We start from the raw sequence: 21,484 nt of genomic DNA, 5'->3' as shown, positions 1-21,484 counted from the left end.
AAGGTCAACCTCCTAAGGAGCAGGAGACCACCAGGTTGTCTAGGACTACCAAGTTGTGTAAGGAAGGGTACAGCTGCCCAGCCCAAGTCAGATGGGACAAGTCAAAACTCCCATCCTGATCACAGTCACACAAAAAAATAAAAGTGTAACTAGCTATATGCTACAGTTTGGATCATAAATGCCTGCCAAATACCCATGTATTAACTGGCTAGTCCCAAATCCACAGCACTATAGAGTAGTGACAGAACACTTGGTAGACAGAGCAGAGTACAAAAATTAATCATTGCTGGTGTACACTTGAAGGAAATACTACAGCTCTGGTATCTCCTCTTTCTTTGCTTATTGGCTGCCATGGACTAAACAGGATCTTCCATAGTGACTTGTGTTGATACAGGTCCAAAGCAACAGGGAGCCCTTAAGACAATTAGCAAAAACCTTCCCTCCTTTCAGTTGGTTGTCCAAGGTTTTTGTTACAGCACTAGCAAACTTAACAAACAGGTTCATAGGTTTTTGGTTTGGTTTCTTTTTCCTATAGAGAGAAGGATCAAACCCAGTTGTCCATGCTCAACAATGGTTCTACTAATGAGCTACATCCCAGCACTAGTCAAAATATTTTGTTTGACTAGCCATGGACTCATAAATTATCTGCCAAGACTTCAAGGTAAGCACCATCAACCCCTCAAAACAGTGGTTCCTCATTATCACTAAGAGGTTCACAAGAAGTGCTCAGTTTGGATGGATGGATGGGTGGATGGTCAAGTACCTCCAAAAAACAATAAATAACAAAAAACAACTGATTATTTTCTATCACATTCAATATGATAGCTTCTTGGGTCAAGTCACAATAATCATGAATTAGGTCATCTACAAAGCTGAGAATGGGCCAGAGAACTGGCTCAATGGGTAAAGGCACTTTCTGCCAAGATTGATTTACCCAAGTTCAATGCCTAGGACACACATGGTGGAAGAAGAGGCCTTCTGACTTCTGTACGTTCACTGTGACACATGCATTTATGTATACACACTCTCTCACACATATAGACACACACATACACACACACACACAAATATATTATACACAAAATAAATAAAGTGTACAAAAACAATTTTAATGTGAATACAAGATCTTGAAAGTATGCTGAAAACACAGCAGCAAAACCCAGACATCAAGTTCCCTAAGTCGCAATGATATGAGAAGATGAGAATGAGGCTCAAGCATACTAGAGCTGTTCCATAGGAATGCAAGGAAAGTAGAAACTCACCCAGTCACGACAGACCTGAGGAACCTCGTTGCTCTCTCTACCACCTCCAACCACACAGAGGATACTGTGCTCTCATCAAAGAGGGAGGCTTCAGGAAGAGCTCGAAGGGCATCCAGGGACTCCTGCAAGAGCTCACTGCAGAGATCCGCATCCTCACCTGAGCAACACAGTGAGTCAGAGGAGGGATTGCTGACAAATGGAGTTCCAGTCACTCCTACTGAGGCTCCAAACCCTCAGGTGAAAAGGTTGGGTGTCAGAAATGACTCTGTCTGTCTGTCTGTCTGTCTGTCTGTCTGTGTCTCTCTCTGTGTGTATGTGCATGTATGTCTTTGAGAGAAAGAGAAAGAGAGTGTGTGTGTGTGTGTATGTGTGTGTGTGTGTGTGTGTGTGTGTATGTGTGTGTGTGTGACCTTGAGAAAGGGACTCAAGTCTAATTTCAGTTCTATTTCACATATATCTTACATAGAGAACCTGGAGGAAATCTTATGCATTATCTTTAGTGTGACTGCATTCAGCAGCAACATATCACATGAGGCTGAGAAAGGAATTTTCCACTTGTGAAATCAAGGATCAAAAGACTTTGGAGCCTATCAGACTGCATATTTTCAGGTTATGGGTGCTCAACTGATAATTTCTTACTAAGGCTTTCATTCCATGGTGACCTGGAAACTCAAAAAGACCCTATAGACTCTTCTCCTAAAAAAACAAAAAACTTAAGGTAAAGAAAACAAAGACATTTATACCCCTGAGATGGTCTCAGGGACCTGGGAGCCTAGCTGGTAAGTAGCCAACAAGGAACTTGCTGTGGCAGAATTGCTCAGGGAACCCAAAACTTCTGCTCGATGAAGGAAACAGAATGGCAAACATACCTGAACGCCAGGCCCTCCGTAAGAAAGCAAAGGCGAATGAGAGTGCTGCTCGGGATCCGACTCTGGCAAGTCCTTCTACCCCTCTGCCGGTAGGACGGGCACTGCAAATAAACACATCAGCTATAACAACTGGTCAGTCAGAGGAACATGAAAATAATAAAATAAAGTAAGACCAGGGTATGACCTATGGTCTTCTTTAGCTAGTATACTGTGTATCCTTTGTAAAGGAAAGGTTTCTCTGTGAGGACATGAAAGCTGCAGGGGATGCTCCGTGCACTTATCTGTGAGGGTCTCAATAGTGTAGGGGATGCTATGTGAACATCTGTGACTGACTGTTAAGGGAAAAGAGATATTTGCTGCTTCCAGAGGAGGCACTGGATTCCAGGAACACAGGAATATATTTCTGAATGAGAAATATAAGTATTACAAAATAGAGCCTTTAAAGCTATGTACTTATGTTAAATCTGATCAGAAAAGTTTAGAAGATTATTACCAACATTTTCCCTTGAGGAAAATTGTTCCTGTGACACCACGAATCTCAGCTCTCCTCAGGATAGTCAGAATCTCTTGGCCCCAAGAAAGAACCTATAGCCCTAAGCCAGTATAAAAACCACTCAAATTAAGAGCCTCTTTTTTTCTTACTATTGTTTCGTGTGTGTGTGTGTGTGTACACATGCACAAATAAATACAATCTACTATACATTTTAATTTTAGGAATTCCTTCAACCAATGAAAGATAGTCCAACTAAGTCACTAATGCTTAAGTCAACAGAGTATTCAAGACAATTCTATATCTTAAGTTGATCTGGCCAACACACAAGTGTACTTAAGGTCTCTTAGCATCAACTACTCACATATACAGAGCTCGCAGAGCAGTGACAATCACTGTGGGCTGCTGCCTACACGGTTAGAAAATAAAAAACTAAGCCCCAACATGGAACAGTGATATGTAAGGTGAAGCCATTGTGTCTGGCTTGAGTCTGGCTTTGTATCAGTCTTTCTGACTGACCAGGTAATGGTTGATATTGGTCATAGGTGCCACAGTAGAGAGAGGGGCCCAGCAAGATGCTAAGCCTTTAATTTCTGAAGGAGCAGAGGGGTTTAGCCTTATTGAAACAAGAAGACTGACCCTGACTAGCTCACTCCAGTTACTTTTATTCAATCATTACACAAAATTAATTGGGGCTGGAAAAGGTTCTAACTACCAAAATTATCTTGCCCTTGTTGCCCAAGAGAGCAGACAACCCACACAAATCTCACTCGCTTTTGACCATGGCTAGCCATAATCAAAAGTAAGACCTCCAGGTTTGCCAGCAGTGTCTTAGGACAAGGTCTGTGCAGCCGCAAGCTCTCACACAGCACCAAGTATATACTTCCCAGGGAGACTACAGTTCTTCAAGGTTCAAATAGTCTCAAAACAATTTCTTAGCCTCTGCTGATTGACTCACACATAGCAAAAGCTTTGCTGAGACATTTCACTCACAGCCAGACACAAAGGCTCTACTGTACATACCACTACACCAACTATTTTCAAATGGAATAAACTCCAGAGGGCCCTTGGTACAGTTAACATGAAAACTTACTCTAAATATGACAACATGATTTCAACCAGATGTAATCAGGAGGGGAAGGATAGGAGAAGGGAGTTGAGAGGAGAGAGAGGGGAAAGAAGGCAGAGTAGAGATGAGGGGAGGAGGAATCAAATGAAGCTACGACTAACGCTTGTCTGCAAGATGAATGAGGGTCCCCACACTCACTGCTGCATTTACTACACAATTCCCATGTGCACTCCAAGGAATGAAAGCCACTATGACAACCAAAGAAACAAACTCTGAACCATGTAAAATAAGAGTTACCCTAATACTGTTCTGTAGACAAGAACTTTCAGTTGCATTTAGAAAAAAATACAATTTTACATGAGCCTTAAATATTTTAGTAGATTCTAGTTAATGCCATGGGGAAAATATGCTGATATATTAATAAGTATCCACAAATTAAAAAATTGTATGTCTAGAAACATCTTTAGTAATAGAGGAACTGTCTTTAAAAAAAAAGAGCCAGAACTTACCCAGAGATGGCAAAAGAGTTGTTCTATTTTTCATTCTTACCTTTTCTTCTCTGTGGGAGGCACAGAAATGCTGCTGCTCTTCCACTTAACTTTGACATTCTCCTGGAAAACTGTTCTGTTCAAGGCAATGAAATAGCGCTCGAGGATCACCAGCCTCTGCTTCAACCTCAAGGCTGAGAGTGTAGTGGTAGCTGACTGGACAGCCAGGGCTTGCTGTTCTTTAACCAGCACAGAAAGACAGTCCTTCAGTTCATTCACATCTGAAACACAAGGTAAGAAAACATTCTAACTTGTCAGTATCTTGGGCATGGTTGTCAATATACTGAGAAATGAGACAATGACAATAGGAAACACTTAAGTATATAATACTGCCCAAAGCATTAAACACTCTGCACATATTAGCTGGTAGTATTGAATGTCCACATAGGAAACTCAGGCAGAGAGAATAAAGAACTTGACTAAAATCACATAGAGGGAGTCTATAGCATAGGACATGGATGACTTTTGGGCTTCATTGTATATTGATTCTCTGTAATTACCACATCCAAGTTGCTAATACAAAACTGAAGGGCCATAAAACGCTTGGTTAGCATGCATAAGGCCATGGGCTCAAGGCTTAGCTCAAATGAATAAACAAATCCTCAAAACTACAAAGGCAAACTTCTCAGTAGCCCACTTCCTAGGAGAAAAACAAAAAACAAAAAAAAACCTCCTACCACCTTACTATGCAACTAAAGTCAAAAAGTGCAGAGACGTGTGTGTGTGTGTGTGTGTGTGTGTGTGTGTGTTTCTGTATATGTGTGCATGTACTCTGTGCATGTGTGTAGGCAAATAGACGGGTGTGTGGAAGTCAGAACAACCTTGGGTGTCACACTTCATGTGCTATCTACCTGTTTAGGGGACAGGGTTTCTCACTGGCCTGGACTATGTCAAGAACAAGAACATTAGGCTGGCTTACCAGCAAGCCTCAAGGATTTGCCTGTCTCTTCCTCCTCAGTGCTAGGATTTACAAGTGAGAGCCACCACACATTATTTGTTTTACATGTATGCTATAGATAAGTCTCCCCAAACTCAAAAGTTATATTTCAATACATTAGCATGAATAACTAATGAAAAAAATACATTATGGAACTATTCTACTGGAAGATAAAGTAGTCAGGTTGTATGACAAATGCTTAAGCTATTCTCTCTAGTGGATATCTGAATTTTTTCACAAGATTTTTTTTTTTGTTGGTTTTTGGGTTTTTTGGTTGTTTTATTTTTTAAGTAGCTGTAAGACAATCACATGACTAAAATAACTTTAAAATCCTGGCCTATAGACTAAGTTACCTGACACTGTAAATTAAATTACCTGTAACTAACCCTCATGCTAGCAATGCTCCTGTGTTTATCTCCTGTCTTTACTACAACAGTTCCCAGCCTCCAAGACTCAGACCCTGACAGATAATCGCAAAGTCACATCCAACCTCCCTTGAATGGTAGATAGCAGTTTTCTGGCTACTTGAGCATGCTTTCCATAGAAAGAGTTCTTAAAAAACATTGGACAGTACATCTCACCACTTCCCAGGACAAAACTTTATTCATGGCCAACAGGTACTACAGGTAGAATGCCAGGCCTGCACACTGGCAATCTAAAACTGAAATGCCTAAGGGCTGACAGTCACAGAAAACAAGAGGAGCAATACCCTGAATTCTACATTGGTCTCAAGGTAGAACATCAGAATTTCTACATAGTACAAATACGTAGTATTTCTGCTTTCGGGGTGGAGGGTGTTTAGACCTCCAACTGATTTCCTTAGTGGCTAAAGTTATAGGCCCATCAGCAATGTATAAGGGTTCCTTTATTGCCACATCCTCATCAGCACTTGTCATTTGTCTTCTTAATGATATACATTCTGTCTGGGGTAAGATGGAATCTCAATGCTTTAATATATTTCTCTTCTGCCAGTGTGCAAAAAAAAAGTCCTAAAAGTTCATGTACCTAATTACTGAGTTTTAAAAATACATGAAGGAAAGCCTGAAGAACTCAAAGTCCACAGCTAACTCTAAAGGCTTCAATACTCCTACTATGGAAGAGAAGATAAGCAGTCAGACTGATTTATTTCTCTTTCACCACAACAGAGACATTAGAAAAACAAAGGAGACAGAGAACAAGGCCCAATCAGGGACTGCAGGGGAAGGCTTCATGTACATAAACTCCAGGCATGTGCTAAACAAGCAGTGCTTCATGCTGATTACTTTCAGCAAGCACATCTGAAACCAACAATGTATGGAACAGAACCCATGATGATGATAAGTAGTCTATAATTCTATATACAAAACAGAAGCACTGCATACCCTAAATGCCTCCACTGTATGAGAAGGCCATACACATCAATGCAATCTCACCTCATGCACTAGGGCAGAAAGTAAGTGTCTAAGACAAAATGGTCTAAAAACATTCCAAAGTTCTCCCTGTTCTTGTTTGTGTTATCTCATTACCTACATCCTTCAAACTAGAAAGCAACCCGAGATGGTCTAGAGTGCCAACACATGCCAGCCTGGAGTGATAATCCAGTCTTATATATTAGTGAGCTTCCTCACCCAGTAAGGTACAGAACAAGTAGGAAGATCTCAATGTCCATCAACAGATGAATGAATCTGAACAGTGAAATAATCAAACTACGGTGTGTATAAACAATGGGAGTAGGACTCAGTTGTAAAGAAAAATGAAATAATGACATTTGAAGAAAAATGGATGGATCTGCAAAGTATAATATTAAGTGAGGTGATCCAAGCTCAGACAAAAATCGTATGTCCTTCGTCATGAGGACCAGAGGCTATAATGCATAAATGTATGCATTTAAACAGGTATAAGTATAGATAAAGGAGACCACTAAGGAAGGCAAAAATAGGTGACAAGGAAGGATGAGGGTGGGTAAAAAAAACACGAGAGGCTGGAGAGATGGCTCAGTGGTTAAGAGCACTGACTGCTCTTCTGAAGGTCCTGAGTTCAAATCCCAGCAACCACATGGTGGCTCACAACCACTCGTAATGAAATCTGACACCCTCTTCTGGTATGTCTGAAGACTTGTGCATAATAATAAATAAATCTTTAAAAAAAAAACACATGGGACATGAGAGATGATAAAAGAGATAGTCTCTTACAAGGAGGAGTTGAGGAGAAGCAGATCAATACAACATATTTCATTTGAAAAATGTCATAATGATAACTAAGACCTTATATGCTAACTTACAATTTTTTAAGTAATACCAACAAAGAACATTTAGACAATATCAATTAACTTGAGTCCACTAAGATTCATACAATAAGGCTTGGGTTGTAACTCAGTGAAGGGCTACCTAACTGTACAGCCTGGCTTCCGTCCTCAGAACTGTGAAGCACAACAAAGTCCTACTAAAGACTCACCGGGCAGACATGCAGTGCTAGTGCACGCCTTTAATACCAGCACCTGGGAGGCAGAGGCAGGCAGAGCTCTGTGAGGTCCAGGCCAGACAGGTCTTCCACAGAGAAAACTTTTGTCTCAGAGGAAAAAAAAAATTCACGGAGAAGAAAAATATATAGTGTTTTTCACAAGTACATAGGAAACAATCAACAGAGGACATTATATCTTGAGCCATAACACAAGACTCAACAAATTTGAAAGGAATTAAATTATACAAAATGTTTTATTAGCCAACAAAATTAAATTAGCTTGTAAAAGACCCTGGGATCAAGCTCCAACACACATGAAAAGAAATTTTGAGACAAAAATGCATCAGATATTTTAAAAATTTAAATTAAATATAATAAGGGAAGACCAAAGAAGAAAAGTGTAATTTTACTTGCTTGGATAAAAAGAAGAGATGAATTTAGAAATGCCAAAAAAAAAAAAATACATATAACTAAAAAAATAAAAAATATATTTTCATGAACAAAGACTTGAATATTTCTTCAAAGAATATTTACAGATCAGTAGGCATATTGAAAAAACAATGCTCAATATCATTAAATACAAACACAAATCAAAACAGTAACACTCCATTTCACACTGACCGGGTGGATATTATCAAAAGGAAAATAACAAGTGTTATCAAGGACCTGGAGAAACTGAAACCTTTGTGTATATTCAAAGAGTAAAAAACAGTGTGGCCTCTGGAAAACACTGTGCCAGTATTTTGAAAAGTTCATTCAAGTATTAACACGGCCCATCAATGGTTCCTTGGGAATACATACAGAACTAAAAGCAATGACCTTACACAGGGTCTGGTCAACCAAGTTCATGGCAGCAGCATACATCTACTTAGGGCACAATGATAACGAATCAGAGCTCAAGGCCAAGAGTGGCACTCACTGGGAGAGCCGGCCTTTATAGAGGCTTGATGGTTAATAATGTTTACTGTTATTCACACTTAGAAAGGTTGTTCCAAGCAGGGCAGTAGTGGCAAACACCTTTAATCCCAGCACTTGGGAGGCAGAGGCAGAAGGATTTCTGAGTTCAAGGCCAGCCTGGTCTACAGAGTAAGTTCCAGGACAGCCAGAACTACACAGAGAAACCCTGTCTCGAAAAAAAACAAAAAAAAAGCAAAACAAAAAACCAGAAAGGTTGTTCCTTTTGTAATTTTTCTACAGAGGCTGTTTTTTTCTGGTTTCATGTTTATTTGTTTTTTTGGTTTGTTTCATTATTTATTATTATTGTTTGTTTTGTTATTTGTTTATTGTTTCATTTATTTATTTATGTTTATTAGAGTTTCTGATTCTAATAACTACTACACCAATTTTAAATAAAGGTTATTGTTATGAAAAAACAAGAGAGAAGTAAACCAGAGTCCACCAACTAGTTCATAGATAATTAAAATATGCACTCAAAACAGTGACATTTAAAAGGCCACAGCATGAATGAACTTAAAAGTATACTAAGCAAAATAAGCTAGATAAAATGAATAAATACTATCTGAATCTACTTGACGCTTTTTTTTTTTTTTTTTTTTTTTTTTTTTTTTTTTTTTTTTTTTTTGGTCTTTTCGAGACAAGGTTTCTCTGTGTAGCCCTGGCTGTCCTGGAACTCACTCTGTAGACTAGGCTGGCCTCGAACTCAGAAATCCACCTACCTCTGCCTCCCAAGTGCTGGGATTAAAGGCATGAGCCACCATTGCCTGGCTATGTGATGCTTTTTAATAGTGAAGTGCAGGGCTGGCAAGATAGCTCAGCGGGTAAGAGCACTAATTGCTCTTCCGAAGGTCCTTAGTTCGGATCCCAGCAACCACATGGTGGCTCACAACCACCCATAATGGGATTTGATGCGTTCTTCTGGTGCATCTGAAGACAGCTACAGTGAATTACGCCGGAGCAAGTAGGGCCAGCAGAGGTCCTGAGTTCAATTCCCAGCAGCCACACACATGATGGCTCAAGGCCATCTGTACAGCTACAGTGTACTCATACACATAAAATAAATAAAATAAATCTTTAAAAAAAAAAATAGTGAAGTGCAGACTTCAAAGTTGACCTTAGCTACCTGGGGAGCTGTGGGGGTAGTGTTCTGGGGTAATGGACCTGGGTGTTAGTAATTTTGTGCCATAGTATGAACTTATATAACTTATATATATAGTATAAGTTATATATTATACACTTAAAATTATAATGGATATATTTTATATCAGACATATTTTACTGCAATACAAACAGATTTTAATTTTAGAAAATTCCATTAACAAACAAAAGCTTGATCCACTGCTATGGGAAAGTGTAATACCTGGCTGCTTGCCCCACACCCAGCTCTCCAGGATGGATTTGGCTCTATACACAGGCGCAGGAGTCTCTTCTTCTTCCTTCTTCTCTTTGTCATTAAGATCTTCTTTCTTGGTTCCACTCTGAGTATCGACACCATCATCTGGAAAATTAAAAATGTTCAAGTCCATAATTGTTTTTCAAACTGCAACAGTAAAGCTGGGCATGGCAGCCTATAATGCACATAGCACATGAGTTTAAAGCTGTCTTTGGTCATATGGTAAGTTTCAGGCCAGCCTGGGCTACAAAGTAAGGTCCTATTTCATAATAAAGACAATGTAAGAGGGAAGGAGAGAGCACATCTTAGGGGGAAGAAGGAAGGGGGAAGTACATCTTATCAATCTCTACAAATGTTCTTCCCAAACATGTCAGAGCTACAGCACACGCCAGTTACTCAATGTTCTAGGTTTTTAAAAACACATGAATGCAAACTACAAAAGGGGCTGGAGAGATGACTCAGCATCTGGGAGGTCTGACTTCTCTTCCAGAGGTTTGGAGTTCAATTCCCCCGCAGCCATATAGTAGCTCATAACCATCTGTAATGGGATCTGATGCTCTCTTCTCGTGTGTCTGAGGACAGCTACAGTGTACTCATATACATTAATAAGAAAAAAAATCCTACAAAATATTCATCATAGTTTATTTAGTAATTAATGAATACAATATAAGAAATCTTGCCGGGCGTGGTGGCGCACGCCTTTAATCCCAGCACTTGGGAGGCAGAGGCAGGTGGATTTCTGAGTTCGAGGCCAGCCTGGTCTACAGAGTGAGCTCCAGGACAGCCAGGGCTATACAGAGAAACCCTGTCTCGAAAAACCAAAAAAAAATAAATAAATAAATAAAAAAAAAAAAAAAAAAAAAAAAAAAAAAAAAAAAAAAAAAAAAAAAAAAATATAAGAAATCTTAATTCTTTAACACATGAAGGGTTTTTTTAATATTTTATCTATGTTCTACTATATTTCACAACTAAGAAGCTTCTCCTTTTATGTTTATTTGTACTTTACATTAAGTGCTTTAATTCAGTGACTCAAAAATCACTGAATCACCAAAGGATGAATTAGGGAGACAACACTAAAATCATTTTTAAACTGTACAATGTTCTCCTCTACTGCCAGCTGAGAACCACTGCTATAAGAGACCACTATCACTGAAATGGCAAATGACTCAGTGAAGCATGACAATCTGAGTTCAATCCCCAGAGCCCAGAGGTAGTTGTCCTCTAACCTCAACATATATGCCATGGCACATAAACACATAAACACACACACACACACACACTCATACATACAAATAAATTTTAAGAACCATTATCACTTAAGTATAATTCAGGAACACTGAGACAAAAGAAAAGTTGAAAACTACTACGTCAGGCGACTGTAAAGTCTCAGACAGTAATAAGTGCCTTGAAACCCCTTACATAGTTTTGAAGAGAGAATGGAAAAACTCTGAAATGTCAACAAGCCCAGTCATAACTAAAATAATCATATAAATTTATATATATACACACATATACTACATCTTAGTGTGTATATGTGTGTGGTGTGTATGTGCACATATGCGTTTGTGTTTCATACCAACTAATTCTCTAATTCTCTGTTAACACCAACTCTATGTCCAATAATTTAATTCAATTCTGGTAGTAACTAACAGAACACACAGTTAAAGGCTCTGCTCCCACTTCAGATGCCAATTACAAGCAGTAGATTCTGAGTAACACACAACTTCTGTTGGCCTGACTACAAGTAGTAGGTTCCCATGGCCCTCTCCTGCCTGATAGATATGACTTGGCCATATTGACGTCATTGTAAATCATAACCACCATGGCAACCAAGAGTAGCCTTATTATGTTTTTCCTGCTTCATTTAAAAATAAGCCATAATACACAAACCCATTAGAATGGTTTATGGAATTTATAACTACATCTTGGCTTCCAGGGTATATGTGACTCTTTGATTGGATCATAAGAAAAAACAAGTACATTCTAGTCACGATGAAGTCACTTTGCTCCAATCATAAATGCATCCCTCTTTTTGACCCAAACTGTGGGATCCATCTGGTCTTGCTGCCACCAAGGCCCATATTTCTATAAGTCCCAATAAACAGTGCTTCCTACAATCCTAATCTGCCTCCCCTTCTTCCTTTTCATGGTCTTGCTTGCATTCTGTCCTCAGATATTAGCATGGGTTTTTTCTGTAACAAATGCCAAATGGCAAAGGAAGAACTAAATAAACAAATGAGCCTCACATTCTATTTACATAACAGTAAAGGCCCTTCAAATACTACAGTAAAGGCACTTCAAATACTCTACTGACGTCTCAAGAACAGATCACTGGATGAAATTGACTCAAGAAGGATGAAAGGAACAACAATAAAACTATCCAGATTAAGGTGGGGACTACAGGAATGCACACATGTAAAGCTTATTGTATTAGAGATCATATTACTTTCACATCTTCAGGATGGAAATTTTTTCATAGTTAACAAGAACATCACCAAATATACTCTCAGGCTTTACTCTCAGGAGCACAAATCAGAATACCAGAGCAAGAACAAGATAAGTCCCTCGAGAGCATGATGAACATTATAATAATTAGCAACACCAGCTCACAGGAAAGAAGCTCACTTTAGTGTCTATATACTCTCCTTTTCATGACTGCAGGAATCAAAAGACACACTAGACCCAGAACACAAATTATCCAAACACATAATAAATTAAGAAATGCTGGAAAGAATAGAGAGGTGTAGCTTAGTAGAAGAGCACATTACTAAGCATATTCTGTCCCCAGCAGTAAGTACACTTGCACACATGCATGTACACATGTGCACACACGCGCACACACACACACACACACACACACACACACACCCTTGATGCAGAGAAGAAAAAGGCCCCCTAAGGTCCCAGGAAATCCTAAGGTTAGCTGTAAACAAAGTACAGGTTGGCTGTCACCTCATCTGAGAAGCAGCTAGCAACTGACTAATCTTAGGACTTTAAGATGATGAAGGCATTTGTACAAACTAGCCAAGGCCATCTTTGTTCAAAGTACTGAGCCTAAGACCTAGAGAGCTGCTAATGACTAAGTGGAGAAGGCCCAAGAGGAGTAAATCGACCAATTTCAGACAAAACAAAGTAAGAGTTCAGCCAGATACTGTAGCCTAAACTAAAAATCTTGTACGTTTAACATTTTCTGTACATCAGTCCAACTTTTGCATATTATAAACACTAAAAGCCTTTATTATTTAAAACAAGTTTTGTAGGCTGAGTATAGCACTGCAGAGTATCTGCCTAACATGACCCAGAGCGTTTGCCCAGCATGCTGGAAACCCTAGGTTTGATACAAAAAGTAGATTTTGTTTTGTATTTGTTCCTGTCAGCTTTGGGGACAGCTTACCTCGGGCATACAGAGCAACAGAAATAAGACTCTACCTTGAAAATCAAGGTGGAAGGAAAGAACTGTCTCCTGTAGTTATTCTCTGACCTCCACATGCACACTTGCTTTCAAACGTAAACACACACACACACAAACACAACCCTCCCCACACACCCTAACACACACAAATAAAGGGTAACTCAAGGTAACAATATGCAGAAAGCCTCTAAGGAAGCCAGATGAGACACATCCATCGATGGACACAAGTGATACAATAAACAAGTTGAGTCAAACAGTAAGGGCATGAGTCTGCATCCACTCATTGTACATATCTTTCAATTACTCTGTGTATAGATGGAAATTTCCACATAAATACAAGAAACAGAGCTGACTCTACTAAATAACGTAACCAAAAACATAAGCTAATAATACTTTTCCTCATATACTTTCTAATCAACAGTATACTAATTCATTGCACAAGAGAAAAACCATGCATTTCTAAAAGCGAGCTGGGTGGTGTTGGTACACATCTTTATTCCCAGCACTCATGATACAGAGGTAGGACAGACTGGTCTACAGAGCAAGTTCCAGGACAGCCAGAGAAACACTGTCTTGAGACCAAAAAAAAAAAAAAAAAAAAAAAAAAAAAAAATCTAAAAATAATGATTTTCTGCGGTGAGCTGCAATTGGGGGCTTTTCAGATACAACACATCTGAGTAAGTGCTGGCATCCATCCTTTTTTAAAAAGTCTTGATGTTGATTTCAATCACCAGGTAAGTTGAATCTATCACTATAGGCATATACAGGATTGTTAGTTATGGGAAGATCTGTTTCGAAGTTTAAAGGAAAACATATTCATTCATAACTTCATACAGGCTATACACTAGTTAACACAAACAAAAAATCTGAACAATTTAAAATATTAACTAACATTATAGACAAAAATGACCAAAGGGAAAACAAACATCCAAAGATCAACATTCAAGTGCTCCTGTTTTCTGTCATATTGCAACGTTTCTGTAAAGGGGCAATTTATACACACAAATAAATAAAGGTTCTTTTTAAAGGGGAAGAAGAAGATAGCTCAGCATACAAAGGTACTTATCACTAACCCACACAACAGAGAGAACCAGCTCTCACACATTTGTACCCTGAATGCAGACCACAGTACCTGCCTATACACACAGAGACACACGTGTGCATGTAATTTTTAAATTTTTTCTTTAACATGTCATTATAACAGTACTTACAAAATAAAAAGATAAGCATTAAAAGTTCCTACCTTTCCTAGAAGGGAGTTCTCTATTTTGCGTTAATTCTGTTCCAGTGTACACAATTTCCCCATCTTTAACCATTTCGTTCCACAGACCACAGAGTCCATCTCTTGTGAATGCAAGCTGGCAAATACAAAAAAAATAAACTTAGATCAGTATGTCTTTTTTAAGATTTTATATTTTTGACAATTTCACATGTGTACTCTAGCTACATCATTTCTACCCTTCTGCCTTTCAACTCCTGTCCCCACCACTCCCTCTCAAATTCATGACCTCCTTTTCTGTACCTATTATTATTATATACATATATATGTGCATATGTACATATATACACATGTGTATATATAGATATATAGATTATAGATATATAGATATCAGACTCTCGGGCACCACAGACGTCCACTGGGTGCTGCAAAAGTATGGCAGAACCAACTTGGCTACTGAACTTGAGAGAAATTACATGATAGTAAGGAAAACATTATGTCTATCTAGATTAATCAAATGTTGTTTAAAACTGATGTTAAAACCCTTAAATGGTACTACCCATGGAACAATTAATTGATTCAATGATCCCTTGCCTTCCCAATCCCCACCCTTAACCCTCCTTACCACTCTGGCTTAGTTGTGTTACCCCTCCAGCCTGTACAGCGTTTTCTTTTGAAACTGACTCCCCACCCAGAATTTTTACTACAAATGGCACAGTCACTCCACTGACCCCTCTCTTTTAAAAAAAGTAAAAAGGGGGAGTTGTGGGGCAGTGAGCTGTACACAGGCAGCCTGGTCCCCAGTCAAGCACAGGCCTTGAATACCGGTGGCCTGGTGGGCGGTGACTTCCACCTGTATGGGATGGCAGTTGTTCGGCCACGCCTCCTGGGCCCCTGGCCCCCCAGCTACAACCTCCCACGCCCCCCCCCCCAGAGAGGTGTGTGGCCATCAGTCACACAGGCAATGCCCTAAACTGTTGGTATTCTGTCGGGACTCCACCCTCACAGTTACCTGGCAACAGCCAGGTAAACTCCTCCCCACAGTTACTTGGCAACAGTCAAGATGGCCCAGCCCACTATAAAAGGAGCTGCTCGACCCCTCCTTGATCTCTTACCTCTTATTCTCTTGCTCTTACTCTTGCTCCCTTGCTCCCGCCTTCCCTTAACCCCTCTCTCCACATGGCCATGGCCAGCCTCTACTTTCCTACTCTCTCCCTCTCTCTGTCTTCCTACAATAAATGACTTAAAACCATGGACTGCCTCTTCTCATCGGGACTGCCGTGCCAGAGCAATGGAGCAGGTCTTCCCTAACAAGTCTAACTTCCCGCCAGGAAACCTCCCTGCACTCCAGCCAACCCAAACTGCCAACTAAGCAAGCTGCCTGAGCAAGCTAAAGACTCCCCACAGGAAGCTGCCAGAGCTCTCTTCCTACCCTTTTCCCCTCTGCCCCAGGAGGACCAGAGTCTGCCTGAGGGCCCCACTCTGTTCTCAGCTCTTCTGCAACATCCAGCAGCATTTGAGGTGTCCAAGACTAGGAACCTGATGTCCTTGCCCTCCGTGAGGCCCAGGGACCCCAAAACTGGCTTTTCCACTGTGCCCAGCAGCATCTGTGGTACCTGAGAGTCTGAGCCCAACTCCGGCAGGTCTGCAGGACCTCAGACTGTGCCTTCCCCAACCCCGGAGTGGGTCCTGTGGTTTCTCACAGCCCAACCCCTCGCCAGTGCCGTGGGAGTACACGCAGTCAAACTTCCCACGTCCACCTCTCCCAGTGGCCCTAGCCCCAAGTAGATGCAGGACCCCATTTTTACCCCACACATATACATACATATGTATATATATGTATATTATACATATTTATACACACATGTATAAAATGTACACAACTTACTGTGTCTACCTAGTGTTGCTCATATGTGTTTAGGGCTGACCTTCAGAGTGAATAACCCAGGGGGTTCATCACTGAAGCAAATTGATTCTCTCAGCAGCTATAGATTGCCTATAGCTCTTGATCTGGGGTGAGACCTGTGAAATTTTCCCATTCACACTGGCATGTCAACTGATACTGACACTGTGTACATTCTTGTATGAGTAACCACACTATAGTGTTTTCATGAGTGCAGCACCTCTGTCATGTCTAGAATACACTAACTCACAGTAAGCATCTTGGTTCTCTGGCTCTTAAAAAACCTTTCCATCCCTTCATCTATGATGTTCCTTGTGCCTTAGGTGAGGGAGCTGTATTATATCAACTGGGGCTGTGCACCCCGTAGTTATTTCAATGATCAGCTCTGAATCTCTGTAACAGTCTTTGTCTGCTACCAAAACAAACTTTTTTAATGAGGAATGAAAACTACACATATGCTATATATACTCATATAGGATATATATATATTATATATATGTAGATATATGTCTAGAACACAGTTAGAAATTGTATCAATTTAGGAAAATGGCAAAGTAGGTTCACCTCTAGGGTCTGTGACTTCTCCAGCCACAAGTAGTTGACTAAGTTCATAGTATCAGACATGAACGCCCTCCTATTAAGCTGGCAATAAGAAAATTAGACAGCTGGTAGTTATTCCCAAAATAAAAGTGCAACTATTATACGATTGGGGATATCTTACTAGGCCAGTGACAGCTGTGGTTTGCAGGCTTCATGGCTGGGTAGTACTGATTACTTTTTCCCTTGGAAAATTATATACCGATTATATACCATCTTCTGATACTATGAGAGCCAGCCCTCATACAAGAGGTCTTCATGATAGTTCTAGCTCAATCTCTCCAAGTCCTGTGTTCAAAATGTATAGCGTTTCAGTGACAAAGTCTTTGTTGCTACTTTGTTTTGCTTTAAGACAAAAGTTTCTCTTTGTAGCCCTGGCTGTCCTGGAACTCACTCTGTAGACTAGGCTGGCCTTGAACTTAGATCTGCCTCCCTCTACCTTTTGAGTGCTGGGATTCAAGGTGTGGCCCACCACTTACCAGCAGCAACAGAAAGGGGAAAAAACATGATTTCCCCACCTTATTTTATTCAGTTCCTCAGTAATAAATCAATGAACTACTTACTTTATTTAAAAATAAGTAACATGTAAAAATATCATGCAACAAAAGCAGTAAAGTCAAAGAGCACATTGTGTAACTGTGCACACTGTGCTGATTTATTTGTGAGCCACTTCCCTGGTTATCACTAAGTATTCTAGGCCAGCCTCCGCCTTCCTTCTGGTAGGATTACAACAATGTGTCAAAATAAAATGTCTTATACAAATTAATGGGTTTCCTAATATTTTCACATATCATTTAAGGTATTTTGATCACATTTACTCTATCATGCACAGTCATCTCCACAGATATAACTATCCCTGGTCTAGTCCTTAAGACTCCCCCCCTACTTTTATTTAAAAAAGAAAAAAAAAAAAAAGATCCTACATACTACAGAAAACAAGTTTTGCCTTCTGAATCTGGCTTATTTTGCTCAAAGCATCATTTCCTCTCATTTTCTCAAAAATGACCTAAACCTGTTTTTCTTAATAGTTGAGAAACAGTCGTTCCTGTGTACGTGTGTGTGTGTGTGTGTGTGTGTGTGTGTGTGTGTGTGTATTTTATATATGCACCGCATTCTCTTTATTTATTCCCCCACTGACAGACACCAAAGCTGATGTCATGACTTGGCAGTTATGACTAGAAAACTGTAAGTATAGGTACTGCAGTGAGCATCTACCATATGCAGCCTTTGATTCCTCTGAGTATACTCCTGTCAACAGTGCATACGGGTTCCTTTTTCCCACCATTCACATCACCATTTGTTCTTGTCTTGATGACAGTTATCCTGTATCTACCTCATATGTGCTAGAGTGGCACAGAGGTAGAAACAGGCATAGGATCCCCTAGATCTGGAGTTCCAGACAATTATGAGCCACCAGGTAGGTCCTGAGAACTGAATCCTGGTCTTCTGCAAGAATAGTGAGTGCTTTTGAACTGCTGAGCCATCTCTCCAGCCCTGAATTCTTCTATATTTTTACTCTAGTTCTTCATAGTGCTCTCCCAACCAATCTATGCAAGTAAATATTCAGATCTCACCTTTATAAATTATTTATGATAATCAATAACAGGATAAGATGGTCCCCAAAATTCTGGTCCTACAGGGTATACATTCAACTTGTGTTCTCTCCTGACAAACTACATACTAGACCATAAATAAGATGGTGGGTTACACTACTAGTTAAGTGCTTTGATACCAAATGTGTTAAGGTTTCAAGTCCACTGCTTCTAATTAAGCAAAAGAAATCTTTTCTTTGAACGTACTTGATCAAATGAAAGTCAGCAGAAAAGAGCAGCCTCTGAACCTTGGGCATCAAGCCATAACCACAAGGAATGCTGGTCAATGAGGACTCTCAAGCCTAGATAAGAGCAAGGAACAGCCAGCAGAAGACTGAGCTAAACTACAGACAAGACTCCTGACCAACCAAAATGTCAAAATAGAAGTGAATTGTTTTAGGTTGTTAAACTTGTGTTTAGTGATTTGTTACACAGTAATAAGCAACTAATTTGGCATTCTGCTTAGTCCCATGGACACACTGCTTTTTCTCAGCCCTATGCTAGTACTATTTACATTACTATTGAAATAGCTTGAAACCCTAACAGACAGCTCTTGGTAAAGTAGCAACAAAGCAGGAGAGAAGTAGGACCTCCTGAAACTATACTCAGAGTGCTCCCACCTTGAGGCTTAATGAAGGAATAGGAAGGCATGACTGTAACTGAGAGAACAGCAGACCTATCAATGGAATCAAGTCCATACCACAGTGCAAACGGCTACAGGCAAAGAGGCCAAGCCTCAAGGCTCAGATGTGCTCTGTCACAGGAGTTACATTCAACCTTCATGCTCAGATCTCAAGGGAACCCATGAGCCTTACAATCCTCCATATAATAACAATTATAACGGAGGGAGAAAAAGGAAGAAAGTACAAAAATATAAAGTGAAGGAGTCAGAGTCATGAGTTGAAAGTATTATGGTCATTTCAGATCAGTGATCAGATCAGATATGAAAACTGGAGAAAGGCAGAGAAGAAAAACAATAAAAATTAGTTCAGTTTTAACTGCGGAAATTTATACTAATGCTATTATTTAGGCAAGTGTCCCTCAAAGTTCATTGTTAAAGGCTTGGTCCTCAAAGAGCTACTACTGGAAAAAGGACCTATAGTGATTGTTCAGGCTAAAGTCATGTGAGAGGTAGGAAGTCACAATTGAGAAAATGCCTCCGTAACATGGGGCTGTAGACAGGCACTTCCTTAATTAGTGAGTGATTGGGGAGAGTTCAGCTCATTGTAGGTGATGATATCCCTGGTCCTGCGCAGGCTGAGCAAGCTATAGAGAGCCAGCCAGTTGACAGCATACTTCCACGGCCTGTGCATCAGTTCCGGCCTTCAGGATCTTGTCATGCTTTAGGTCTCATCTTAATTTCCTTCAATGATGAACAGTGATGTGGAAGTACAAATCAAAAAGCCCTTCCCTCTCCCAACTTGCTTTTGGTCATGGTGTTTCATTACAGCAAAAGAAACCTTAACTAAGACAGTGATCCCTACTTAGCCAAAATCATTTTTTTCTCAAAGAGTAAACTACTCACCATCAACAGTTCTCCCTATTAATATATCATAAACATAAACCTACATCTTACCCAGTGCTCAAGACAGAAGACCAAATCTGGAAATTGCAGCAAGTGGTTTATATATGACAGATTACAGGAAATGCCAACATTCTAAGAAAAATCGAAGGCCACCATGTTCAGCCTGAAATGCACTCTAGGATTACCAGATTGGCTGGTATCCACATATCAGTGTTCTGAAATACAGCCTAGATCAGAGACACTGGTGTAAAAAAGTGATTTTAAAAACTTCAGGAAATATATAATGGCACGAGGGGCCTGAGAGCAGACAGTGGGAGCAGGAATCTGAGTAATCATACCTTCAACCACAAACAGGAAGAAGGAACCAGAAGTGAGGTGAAGCTATAAACTCACAAAGCCAACTCCTTTTGAAGTAGTTCTCCAACAAAGCTTCACCTAAAAGTTTCATATTCTCTTCAAACAGTACCAACACCAAGGGACCAAGTGTTAAAATATGTAAGCCTATGAAGGACATTTCTTAATCAAACTACCATAATAATTATGCACTAAATTCTTCAGAACTCAAACTTTCCATCCAGAAAGGAAGAGGGGCAGCTCATAAGACTAAGAAGTAAACAATTTACAAGTCTCACAAAGTTATTACAAGTAACAAGATTTACAAGGACTCCCCTCGAGATGATAGAAGCAGTAAACAGATGCCTAGAGAGGAGACTATCAAATCTATCAATCACCTGCAAACTATCCACAGAGCTCCAGGGTTAGTTTCCATGAATCCCCACTCAGGCAGAGGTCGGCTTTTAGTGATGCAGCAGCCTCTGAGTCATCCATGGCCCATAAACCCAAGACTTCACCATGTTGGATTCTGGTAGAAAAATGACTTTGTTCTGTCATCCCTCCCCTATGTTTGATAAAGAGATGTAGTTGGCATCTCCCCGGGAAGAGTATGGAGCAGAAGCTGTGTATACAGCAAGTAATCTTTTCTTGAAAGGCACAGACTGGACATCGTGAGGAAAATGTGAAGGATTGCAAGAACTGATAACCAACAGACATGAAACATGGGCTCAAGCAACACAACTGCAACAGTGAAAACATCTGGGGCTGGAGAGATGGCTCAGTGGTTTAAGAACACTGACTGCTCTTCCAGAGGTCCTGAGTTCAATTCCCAGCAACCACATGGTGGCTCACAATCATCTGTAATAGGTTCTGATGCCCTCTTCTGGTGTGTCTGAAGACAGCTACAGTGTACTTACATATAATAATAAAAAAAAAAAA

General features: G+C 40.0%; 1 protein-coding gene across 3 annotated transcripts in view; it reads right to left on the bottom strand.

The window, feature by feature from the left end:
• Positions 1–21,484, bottom strand: part of Herc2 (HECT and RLD domain containing E3 ubiquitin protein ligase 2) — a 167,710-nt gene that overhangs the window by 137,707 nt on the left and 8,519 nt on the right. For 2 of the 3 annotated variants that reach the window (XM_031386820.1, XM_031386821.1), the window contains exons 3-7: positions 14,620–14,734; positions 9,932–10,069; positions 4,240–4,459; positions 2,132–2,232; positions 1,263–1,419 (exon numbers count right to left, since the gene is read on the bottom strand). In XM_031386820.1, the coding sequence (XP_031242680.1) occupies positions 1,263–1,419; positions 2,132–2,232; positions 4,240–4,459; positions 9,932–10,069; positions 14,620–14,734 (731 nt within the window). Of the gene's footprint in view, positions 1–1,262; positions 1,420–2,131; positions 2,233–4,239; positions 4,460–9,931; positions 10,070–14,619; positions 14,735–15,220; positions 15,561–21,484 lie in introns of those variants that run through there. The other variant, XM_031386822.1, reaches the window with a different exon arrangement.

Source organism: Mastomys coucha, unplaced genomic scaffold (assembly GCF_008632895.1).
Source record: "Mastomys coucha isolate ucsf_1 unplaced genomic scaffold, UCSF_Mcou_1 pScaffold21, whole genome shotgun sequence".
Taxonomy (NCBI): Eukaryota; Metazoa; Chordata; class Mammalia; order Rodentia; family Muridae; genus Mastomys; species Mastomys coucha.
Note: the sequence above shows the minus strand (reverse complement) of the source record. Positions and strands in the feature narration are given on the sequence as shown.